Source organism: Bombina bombina, chromosome 9 (assembly GCF_027579735.1).
Source record: "Bombina bombina isolate aBomBom1 chromosome 9, aBomBom1.pri, whole genome shotgun sequence".
Lineage (NCBI taxonomy): Eukaryota > Metazoa > Chordata > Amphibia > Anura > Bombinatoridae > Bombina > Bombina bombina.
This window is the reverse complement of record NC_069507.1, coordinates 100,329,541-100,341,902: the sequence shown is the minus strand read 5'-3', so window position 1 is coordinate 100,341,902 and position 12,362 is coordinate 100,329,541. Positions and strand designations below refer to the sequence as shown.

At 35.5% G+C, this 12,362-nt stretch overlaps 1 protein-coding gene across 1 annotated transcript in view; it reads left to right on the top strand.

The window, feature by feature from the left end:
* The window catches only part of LOC128639982 (ATP-dependent translocase ABCB1-like), a 111,064-nt gene that overhangs the window by 78,879 nt on the left and 19,823 nt on the right, over positions 1–12,362 (top strand). Inside the window, exons 21-23 of the mRNA XM_053692273.1 lie at positions 2,226–2,309; positions 2,909–3,112; positions 7,251–7,351. Of these exons, the coding sequence (XP_053548248.1) occupies positions 2,226–2,309; positions 2,909–3,112; positions 7,251–7,351 (389 nt within the window). The remainder of the gene's footprint in view (positions 1–2,225; positions 2,310–2,908; positions 3,113–7,250; positions 7,352–12,362) is intronic.

The window sequence follows — 12,362 nt, the reverse complement described above, 5'->3', positions numbered from 1 at the left end:
ATCTGCCGCCCCCAATGTCGCCGCAACTATAATAAACATATTAACCCCTAAACCGCCGCACTCCCGCCTCGCAAACATTAGTTAAATATTATTAACCCCTAATCTGCCGTCCCTAACATCGACGCCACCTACCTACATATATTAACCCCTAATCTGCTGCCCTAATGTCGCTGCCACTATATTAAAGTTATAAACCCCTAAATCTAAGTCTAACCTTAACCCTAACACCCCCTAACTTAAATATAATTTAAATAAATCTAAATAAAATTACTATCATTAACTAAATTATTCCTATTTAAAACTAAATACTTACCTGTAAAATAAACCCTAAGATAGCTACAATATAACTAATAGTTACATTGTAGCTAGCTTAGGGTTTATTTTTATTTTTTACAGGCAAGTTTGTATTTATTTTAACTAGGTAGAATAGTTACTAAATAGTTATTAACTATTTAATAACTACCTAACTAAAATAAATACAAAAGTACCTGTAAAATAAAAGTTAAAGTAAAAATAAGTTACACTACACTATAATTAAATAAATTACCTAAATTAAATTAAATTAGCTAAAGTACAAAAAAACCCCGCTAAATTACAGAAAATAATAAACAAATTACAGATATTTAAACTAATTACACCTAATCTAATAGCCCTATCAAAATAAAAAAAGCCCCCCCAAAATAAAAAAAAAAAACCCTAGCCTAAACTAAACTACCAATAGCCCTTAAAATGGCCTAAAATAAATACAAAAGTACCTGTAAAATAAAAGTTAAAGTAAAAATAAGTTACACTACACTATAATTAAATAAATTACCTAAATTAAATTAAATTAGCTAAAGTACAAAAAAACCCCGCTAAATTACAGAAAATAATAAACAAATTACAGATATTTAAACTAATTACACCTAATCTAATAGCCCTATCAAAATAAAAAAAGCCCCCCCAAAATAAAAAAAAAAAACCCTAGCCTAAACTAAACTACCAATAGCCCTTAAAATGGCCTTTTGCGGGGCATTGACCCAAAGTAATCAGCTCTTTTACCTGTAAAAAAAAAATACAAACAACCCCCCCAACAGTAAAACCCACTACCCACACAACCAATCCCCCAAATAAAATACTATCTAAAAAACCTAACCTCCCCATTGGCCTGAAAATGGCATTTGGCTGGGCATTGCCCTTAAAAGGGCAGTTAGCTCTTTTGCAGGCCCAAAGTCCCTAACCTAAAAATAAAACCCACCCAATAAACCCTTAAAAAAACCTAACACTAACCCCCTGAAGATCGACTAACTGGGAGAAGTCTTCATCCAAGCCGGGCCGAAGTCCTCAACGAAGCCGGGAGAAGTCTTCATCCAAGCCGGGCGAAGTGGTCCTCCAGACGGGCAGAAGTCTTCATCGAGACGGCATCTTCTATCTTCATCCATCCAGCGCAGAGCGGGTCCATCTTCAAGACATCCGACGCGGAGCATCCTCTTCATCCGACGACTAAAGATGAATGACGGTACCTTTAAGTGACGTTATCCAAGATGGTGTCCCTTAGATTCCGATTGGCTGATAGAATTCTATCAGCCAATCGGAATTAAGGTAGAAAATATCCTATTGACTGATGCAATCAGTCAATAGGATTGAAGTTCAATCCTATTTGCTGATCCAATCAGCCAATAGGATTGAGCTCGCATTCTATTGGCTGATAAGACCTCTGCTCCTTAACTGGTCCACCGCCTCTGAGGCTGCGAACATCAATCCACCCGATCCTATACGATTGGGCTGATTGACACCCCCTGCTAGCGGTCAATTGACCGCCATTCTGCAGGGGGCAGCATTGCACAAGCAGTTCACTAGAACTGCTTGTGCAATGTTAAATGTCGACAGCGTATGCTGTCGGCATTCAGCGATGTCTGGCGGACATGATATGCTACAGCGTATAATGTCCGCCAGACAATGATAATTCGGCCCCTATGTCTGTTTTAAAACACATAATAACTTAAAAAATGCCTTTGTAAATGTGTTTAGTAATATCTTAATATTTTTGTAGAGAATTTAATTTTTAATGTTTAGCCAGTTGCTATTCTACAATATAAATCCGGCATAAAAAGATCAAACCTGAAATTCACTTGATGGACGATGCTATACATGAGATTAGAAATTGCCCTAGCATAAATTCTCCTTATTAGGTTATTGCCTTATTAGCTGACTTAGTAGCTGACTTTGTGTGTATTTTCTTACAGGAGATTGGATTTTTTGATGACCATTCCAATGCAGTTGGAGTTTTGCTCACAAGACTTGCAACAGATGCATCTCAAGTCAAAGGGGTACGGATGAATCCTATTTTGAAAGTTTACATGTGTCCTTTTTTGTGTAATATTTTTGCAATAATATATTAGCTAATTTTACATTAATATCGGCTTTGATTTTAGCCCTGTGGTCAGTAAATCAGCTTGGTGGTGTGCCTATTAAATAGGTCCTGGGGAGGACACCTTCTAATTGTACTATAGTGTTTCTTGTTTTGTGATCTTGTGTTTTAAACATAATGGACCCCATTTACTAAGAGCCTTGTGGACAAGGTTCTCATTTTGAGAACCTGTCTGCATGGATTTGCGATGGATGGGCATCATTCCTTTTACATCTGCTGCCCGTTTGTACCATTACATACTCAAGGGAGTGCGTAATGCCGGCCCCTTCTCTCGCATGACTAATCACATAAGATAAGGACCTGACAATCACCCTGAGCAAGTTTGTTCTGTTGACTGCTGGTTCTTACATTGCGGGAATCAGGCTCATGCTGCTCAGTACATAGAGGCCTATATCTATTGAATCTATAATCAGTCAATTGCACTCAGCCATAGGAACTTATACAATGTAAAGCATATCAATAACCTTTCAAATTGTGTTTTCTTTATTCTCACTCTAGGCTACAGGTAGTAGAATTGGCTTGCTCACTATGACCATTTGCACCCTGTTGGCAGCTATAATCATTGCTTTTGTCCACGGCTGGCAGTTAACACTACTTATTCTGGCCTGTATTCCATTGATGATTGGTGCAAATTTTATCAGAATGAAATCCATGGCTGGTCATGCATCAAAGGACCAAAAAGCTTTAGAAGAAGCCGGAAGAGTAAGTTGGATTCATTTTCAAATGTATTCTTAATATACTGACAATACAATTAAATGTTTTTAAGGGGATACTAAACCCAAATTTTTTCTTTCATGTTTTGGATAGAGCATGCAATTTTAAGCAGCTTTCTAATTTACTTTTATTATCAATTTCTTCAAACTTTATTTGAAAAAGCAGGAATAAAAGCTTTGGAGCTAGCCCATTCTAGGTTGAGAACCTGTGTTGTGCTTGCTGATTGGATGGCTAAATGCAGGCACCAATCAGCAAGCCCTATCCAGGGTACTGAACAAAAAATAGACTGTCTCCAAAGCTTTAATTCCTGCCTTTTCAAATAAAGATGGCAAGAGAATGAAGAAAAATTGATAATAGGAGTAAATTAGAAAGTTACAAGGGGAGATATCAGTACTCAAAAGAGTGAGCTAATATACAATACCAATGCACTGCAAAAAGCAGCCTAATATATGCAGTATTAGGCTAAATGTATACAAAAATTACTAAAATAATTTCTATATATTTAAATCAGCTGATATTCAGAAATGCTACACTATAAAATTATAAAGGTTGTAAAAATACTGCACTATGCTGTAAAAGAGGTTAAGAGAGAGTATATGTCAATAATATTAGCTTGTGGTTAGAGAAATGAGCTCTAATAAGAGCCACACTATAATAAGAATCCAGAATATGTAGTATCTATGAGCTCTAATAAGAGCCACACTATAATAAGAATCCAGAATATGTAGTATCTATGAGCTCTAATAAGAGCCACACTATAATAAGAATCCAGAATATGTAGTATCTATGAGCTCTAATAAGAGCCACACTATAATAAGAATCCAGAATATTTAGTATCTATGAGCTCTAATAAGAGCCACACTATAATAAGAATCCAGAATATGTAGTATCTAGGTCAAAAATATATTACATTAAAAATCTAATCAATTTTGTTAAAAATCTATTTAATTCAAAGGATGTGGCATAAACAGTTAATAAAAACTTAATAGCAAACGCTCCAAATATATACGTATAAAATGCTAACATACAGTTAAAGAGTTCAAATTTGTCAGAATGGATTCATAGGATAAGCAGACAAGTTCATTGTGCTGTGATCAGAGTCAGTTGCGCTGCAGGGGCTGATTGGCGATGAAGACAAGACGGTTGTGTAGCTGCAGACTAAAACAATAAAAGAAACAGAGGTCCTTTTTACACAGACGGATAAAGTTTGCTGGCAAAGGTGCACATTTTTACTTACACCAGATGCCGTAGATCTGTCCTTCACGTCTGTTTGGATCCTCCAGCTAAGAAGCCGCTGTATTTCGCCTCCTGTGATTTACCCGGTTTACTCAGCGTTTGTTTCCGTGTGTAGAATATGGCCGTGTAATCCGTATGCAACTACGGTGGCCGGACAACTCCCAGCTTTAGAGTCTTTCCCCTGTCACTTGCAGGCTTTCCCTGCCTATGCCCTGTGCTTTGATTGATATCAAGAGGAAAGGTTTTCAGTGAACTGCTGAGATGTGGAACAACAGTCATGTTTGTCAGCAAGAGACAGGGGAAAGACTCTAAAGCTGGGAGTTGTCCGGCCAACGTAGTTGCATACTCATTATACATTTAGCCTAATACTGCATATATTGGTATTGTATATTAGTTCACTCTTTTGAGTACTGATATTATCTCCCCTTGCAATATTGTATGTACTGAGGAATTAGGGATACCTTAGTTTTACCATTGCTCTATATGCGATTATACTCAGCGCTGTAGCACTATATAATTTTGTATTACTAAATTAGAAAGTTGCTTAAAATTGTATGCTCTATCTGAATCATGAAAGAAAAAAATGTGGGTTTACTATCCCTTTAAGTCTGTGGGCTCTGTAATCTAAAGCTCTCTGGTCTAGCAATATTATTTAACATGTTTCATCTGTAATGAAAGGTCCCTCAAAGAATTATAGAAAGGAGCTAGTTCTCACTTTGTAGGTTTCTGAATGGGAAGGTGAGACACCTACATTACAATATATTGCTTTGAAAAAAAAAGTTATAATTGAATGGATATCTGCTAAGTATTAAAATATTTGTTTTTTTAATACATAGATATTCCTAGTTATCTAATATACATGTTTGCCCTGATTCTGCTTTGACAGTCGGCTAAATAAAAATCATATGACTGTTACATTCCATACATAGTAGGTGGGGTCAAAAGATTCTCAATAGGTTATGTAAGTTTGTCGTGTACATAGATCATCTTTAATTAATAGCTGCCAAAAGGCAGTAAATCTTGTTCTTCAAGTAAGTGTTGGTAGGTGATATGTCTAAAAAAATTATAACCTAAGCATTAATTAACTTATTTGCTAGACAATTGTACGTAGTGTTTTGGAGATTTTTTCCCTCATGTCCATGCACATTTTCTCATTGTTCTCATCTCATTGTTTACTCATAACCCGCCCCACAATCATGTTTAATAACTAAATGTGCTTATTTTGTAAAAAGCTAAACCTCCTGCCTGATTCATATAAAGTATAGGAAGGAATAATACAGGATATAACAGATACACTATGGTAGTAATAAAATAGTAGACATATGCGTTTCGTTTCGTTTCGAATCGAAATTTGGATGAATATGTCAAATTCAGTGCTTCGGATCTTTTTGAATTTCCGAATTACCTTAGCCACGAAACTAAACTAATCCGAATGCATTTGTAACGAATAAATCCAAATTAGTTTGGATTTATTAGTTACATTCGAATGGCCATGGACTAATCACAATTACACTAGTATGGTACAGTATATTAGGTTATATCACTCCGCTTGCTCTGTGCAGGGCACATTATGTAGCTGGTACCTGTGAGGTTGGTACTTAGGTGAGATGTGCTGTGTATTACACTAGTGTTATGTACTGTATATTAGGTTGTATACCTCTGCTAACTCTGTGCATATTGTGTAGCTGGTTCCTGTGAGGTTGGTACTTATGTTGATTTAGATGGGTTACACCTAATATACAGTACATAATACTAGTCTAATACACAGCACATCCCACCTAACACATACTGAACTTCTGAATTTAAGAATCAAATCCGAACCGAATACATCCAAATTTATTCGAATTCGTATAAATCCAAAACGAATACATTCGAATGTATCCGAATTTGAATCGATCCAAAAACGAAATTTGAAAGAATCTGAATCGGTCCGAAACTAACTGAAACTAATTTTTCCGCTGCGCACAAGTCTATAAAATAGCAAGTTATTACATGACAATTTAAAATGAATTCAAAAATGTAAACTTTAGCATTTTAGAAATAGGGTGAAGGATCCTTGAATGAATCTGCTCGTATGTGGAAATGAATGGAAATCTATCTAATGTATACAACTTTATTAACATTCTAAAATGTGACAATCATAATTTAAAACTGTTGTTAATTTTTCTGATCACTAAACAAATGTGATGCTATTTAAAGGGAAAGGAAACCTTAATTTTTCATTCATGATTCAGATAGAGAATACAATTTTAAACAACATTCCAATTTACTTAATTCTTTATTGTTTGTTGAAGAAATAGCAATGCACATGGGTGAGCCAATCACACGAGGCATCTATGTGCAGCCACCAATCAGCAGCTACTTGTCATATTTAGATATGCTTTTCAACAAAGAACATCAAAGAATGAAGCAAATTAAATAATAGAAGTAAATTGGAAAGTTGTTTAAACTCGAATGCTCTTTTTCTAAATCATGAAAGAGAAAAAAAAATTGAGTTTCATGTTCCTTTTAAAGGGATATGAAACCCACATTTTTTTTTCTTTCATGATTCAGAAAGAGCATGCAATTTTAAGCAACTTTCTAATTTACTTCTATTATCAAATTTTCTTCGTTGCCTCAGCACCTGGGTAAGCGCTTGCTGATTGGTGGCTATATTTATCAGAAAAAAAAGTTGGAAGTTACCAACTATTTAAATGATGTGAGAGCACTTAGTAGGCCATCCCTCTATTCAGTATGCATTGTCCCACCTATGAAAATATCAGCTACATAAATATCACTGCATATAGAGGATGAAGTGTGTATAGCAATTAAAATGCATTGGTTGTTACTGTACTGTTTTTCATTTAAAAGTGTAATACATTTATTTTAGAACTGTTTTCACATTTTGTAGATCTCAACTGAAGCTGTGGAAAATATAAGAACAGTGGTATCTTTAACAAGAGAACAAGCATTTTATGACCGTTACAATGAAAGTTTAAGAGGACCATATGAGTGAGTATAATGTACTGTATATCCACTTAGTTTGAAATCTTAAAAACCTTTATAGCAACTGTGCACATTATCAAACTTTTAGAGTAAGTGTTTTATATCAGTTTGTTCTAATCTCTCCTATGGTAGGAAAACACAATGGGGCTGATTTATTAAGGACCGAATGGCCCCTAATGCCCCTGTTTCCGCGCAAGCCTTCAGGCTCACTGGAAACAGGAGTTAAGAAGCAGCGGTCTTAAGTAGGGATGGGCAAATGTGTTCGAATTCGAATGTTAGAACGAATGTTATTGTAGAAATTCGATTTACATAATAGAATGTTGATAAGAACGAATGTTCTCAAAAATTTGATTTTCAAATGTTACTTACAGTTTTCAAATTCGAATATTACATTTATAAAACACAATTGTAGACTAGAAACACTATTTCACATTCTAATCGAATATCACATTTGAATCGAATATAACATTCGAATTTGAATATTACATTTATAAAACAGTATTAGACTAGAAATACTATTTTGAATTTGAATGTCACATCCGAATCGAATATCACATTCAAATCGAATATCACATTTATTAAACACAGTTGTAAACTAGAAATACTATTTCAAATTCGAATGTCACATTTAAATTCGAATGTCACATTCGAATTCGAATATTATATTTAAAACACAGTATTAGCTTAGAAATACTATTTCAAATTCGAATGTGACATTTATTAAACACAGTTGTAGACTAGAAATACTATTTCGAATTTGAATGTCACATTCGAATTCAAATATTACATTTCGAAATTGAATGAATACATAGCTAAACATTCTATTATTTGAACGAATATTTTCGAATTTTATTGAAAATTTCGAAAACGAAAATTTGAAAATAGAATGTTAAAATGTTATATCAACATTCAAAATTCGATTTGAAGGAACAAATTAATCAAATTTTGTTTTAAATTTCGAATTTTTTTCAATATTCGCCCATCCCTAGTCTTAAGACTGCTGCTCCTTAACTTGTCCGCAGCCTCTGACACCCCCTGCTAGCAGTCGATTGGCCGCAAATCTGCAGGGGGCAGCATTGCACAATGATTGCTTGTGCAATAATAAATGCCAACAGCGTATGCTGTCGGCATTTATCGATGTCTGTCGGATAGGATCTGATACAGCGAATCATGTCCGCTACACATATGATAAATCGGCACCAATATTTTTTTCTATTTTTTACCAGAGGCATTATGTATGTATAGAAGAAAAAAAGTAAAACCTAACAAAAGAAATCTGTTTCTCATACCTGTCTGAATAACCATCATAGCCACCTTCTAACTGCAGCACATGTTTTAAGGGACATGAAACCCAAATTTTTTCTTTCATTTTTCAGATAAGCCTAAGATTTTGAACAAATTTTCAATTTACTTCTATTATCAATTTTTTCTCCATTCTTTTGGTATCCTTTATTGAAGGAGCAAAAATGCACTACTGGAAGCAGGCTGAACACATATGTAAGCCAAAGACTAGTGGTATATATGTGCAGCCACCAATCAGCAGCTAACAACCAGCTCCTGAGCTTCAACAAAGGATACCAGGAGTACAAAGCAAATTAGCTAATAGAAGTTAACTGTAACATTGTTTATAATTGTATGCTCTAGCTAAATCACAAAAGAAAAATGTTGGGGGTTTCATGTCCCTTTTAACCTGTCATGGCCTGGCTGGAGAGTTAACCTTAGACTCCAGGTGCACAGTTTTCTGCTTTCCTACTTGGTCACTAGAGGGTTTTGGCAGATTTTTGGAATATTTGTCTTCTTTTTGTGCTTCTTCAGCATCACATACCTGCCAGCTGTTTTGTACTTTGTAACCTTCCAAGGGAGGTACCTGCTATTCCTATAAAGAACACCCAGCCAGTGTATTCCGTGCTTGAACATTTAATGATGTCATCATCTAACCATTTAAAGGGAGTTTATTCTTGCAGTCCCTCCTCTCCTTTTTTGGCTTCTGGAGATTTGACTTTTAGTTTAGTTTTTCTGGATTTTGCTTATTCTGGTTAGTCATCTGGTTTGGACTGTTTTTCTGGTTCTGATCCCGGCCTGGCTTCTGACTAGTTACTCCCTATATGTATTATGCCTGCTAATCTGCTCTAAGACTTTAACTACTCCTGGCATTTTGGGTACCATAAAAAACACTGAACTTGACAAAACGTGAGTATTAGGGGCCTATTTATTAATGTGCGAGCGGACGTGATGCAATGCAGCGTATCATGGCCGCCGCACATCGATAAATGCAGACAGCAGCATTTATCATTCCACAAGCAGTTCTTGTGAAAAGAAAGAAAACCTCATATTTAAAAGGCATCACACTGAAAACCTTTCACAACAATCTTACAACACAGAATATGCACAGCAATCACATAGCAGAAGATCAGAGAGTTTAGACTATTATGTAGCCAGACAGGGCCAGTTCAGCCTCTCAGTCATCAAAGTTTCATCACTTAAGTACTTTTAAATTAAGCAATATGCCATATATTCAGTTGGTTCCTGTCCTGTTGCCTAGCGGCTGAAAGCACTTAAAGATTACAACAAATATATTTGGCAACACACTGTAATTGTCATTTTGTTTCTCCCAAATAATTCCATTCTTGAGCTTTACATGCTGCTGTATAACTCTGTAGGTTACATGTGCTTAAAAGGGTATTTAACTAAAACATTTTCTGTCATGCATATGAATAATATTTTTTTTTTCCTTAACCCCTTGAGTGCTAATGACGGCTCTGAGCCGTCACAGAGTTTCCGACTCTGGTGCTAATTACGGCTCAGAGCTGTCGCTAGCACTCTCCCACCTTGAGGGAGATCTGGGGGCTCCCACCCTCTCCTACCCCGGCGATCAGGCCTGCATAGTGACAGGCATCGCCAGGGCTTCACGTTATGTGCAGTGACGTCACGCGCAATAACGTGATGACGTCACCGCACAACTTTATTTATACTTAACAATGTTAAGTATTGGAGCAGTGGGCATGCTGCTTAGAAGCCTGTATCCCCCAAGACCCACCATTGGAAAGGTAATCGCTTAACCTTTCCAACAGTGTAAGTCTTAGGGATCTGGTGGGGGAAAAAAAAGTTTAAAAAAAATGTTGTTCAAAAAATAACAAATATTAAAACCCTTTAAAAATCTTAGCATCCAGGTGGGAAAGTGCTTAGCACTCAAAGGGTTAAAGTAGCACGAAACCCAATTTTTTTTCTCTTATGATTCAGATAGAACGTACAATTTTAAACATTTTTCCAATCTACTTCTCTTATCAATTTTGTTTCATTCTTTGATTATCCTTTATTAAAGGAGCAGCAGTGCACTACTGGGAGATAGCTAAAAACATTGGTAAACCAATGACAAGAGGCATATATGTGCCGCCACAATTAGCAGCTAACTTCCAGCTCCTGAGCCTACCTAGGTATCCTTATCAACAAAGGATAAAAAGAAAACACACAAATTAAACAATAAAAGTAACTTGAAAAGTTGTTTAAAAGTGTATGCTGTATCTGAAATATGAAAGAAGTTTTTGGGGTTTCATGTCCCTTTTAAGTACAATTAGCTTTTTTTTTATGAGGGGGGTGAGGGGACATGCAATATGTTTTAAAGGGACATAATAACCAACATTGAAATGTGCATTTGTTTAGAATTGTATCATTTTTACATTATACTTATGTTAGTAAAAGTTATAACAGTCTTTAGGTTTATATGTAAACATGTCTTTTATTTCAAGTGCAACCATATTCAAACATATTTTAAATATTGCACCTGCTGGAAGAGTTGTTGGTAGCTTGTGTTTCACAAATTGAATTGTTACTGGCGCCATATATTTGCCACTCGTTGCATTCTGAGCAGGCACAGTGATTAACTACATGTGCACTGGGTAAGTGTGATGGCTAGACATGAGCAGCCTCTCTACACAATAAAATCATTCTTGCCTGTTGTTACTGCCCTGAGAGATTGTAACTAAAATAAGAGTTCTACAAAAAGGTTACTATCACCAGCCGAGAGAATACCATATTGAGAAGACAAATATATCAGATTTTGTCAATATATGCTTAAATATGCTTCTATTAATACTTCTTTGAGCATCATATTAATACTTTTAAGAGCATTGTATGGATCCCCAATGTTACACACACAAAAACACATTATATACAGGTAGCCCTCAGTTTACGCCGGGGTTAGGTTCCAGAAGGAATGGTTGTAAATCGAAACCGTTGTAAATTGAAACCCAGTTTATAATGTAAGTCAATGGGAAGTGAGGGAGATAGGTTCCAGGCCCCTCTCAAAATTGTCATAAGTAACACCTAATACATTATTTTTAAAGCTTTGAAATGAAGACTTTAAATGCTAAACAGCATTATAAACCTTCACAAACTATTTGGGACATAGAATCCCTGAAAGAAAAATGCTTGGGTAGCACTCTGTGCCCAGACTATATTAGTAGAGACAGGGCAATTTAAAATATAACTTTTATTTTCTTGATTAAAAAAATGGGTGAACACAAAACATTTAAAATTTTGCTCTATCGTGAATAGCTAGTCAAATATGTGAGATCTGTTATAATTAATTTGGCCTGATACTTATTAATGTATTATCAGTTCTCACTAAGTTATTAATACCATTTGTTTTCGGTTGGCTCGTATCGAGGTTGTAGTGTGATTATAATGCACTATTATTAATTTATTAGCTGTCACACTGTAGTTCTGGTGATCCAATTCTGGTTCTCCCAGTTGAATCGAAGGGTAATACAGCTACCAATTGAGTTTATGGTGTGTGCTGATTAGAACTGTTGTACATGAATTCTCAGTTAGTTTGTTAAATATGGAGTTCATAAATTTCTACCATTATGTAACAACCTGTAACTCCTTATTAACTGTAGTTATGAAGTGAGACAGTTAAATTCTGGCAGGATACGGTAATAATATTGTTGTGGACAGGCTATGAATCCGTCTTGTGGTCTATGTATGGCTATACGCCTGTTTATGATTGAGGCTTGTG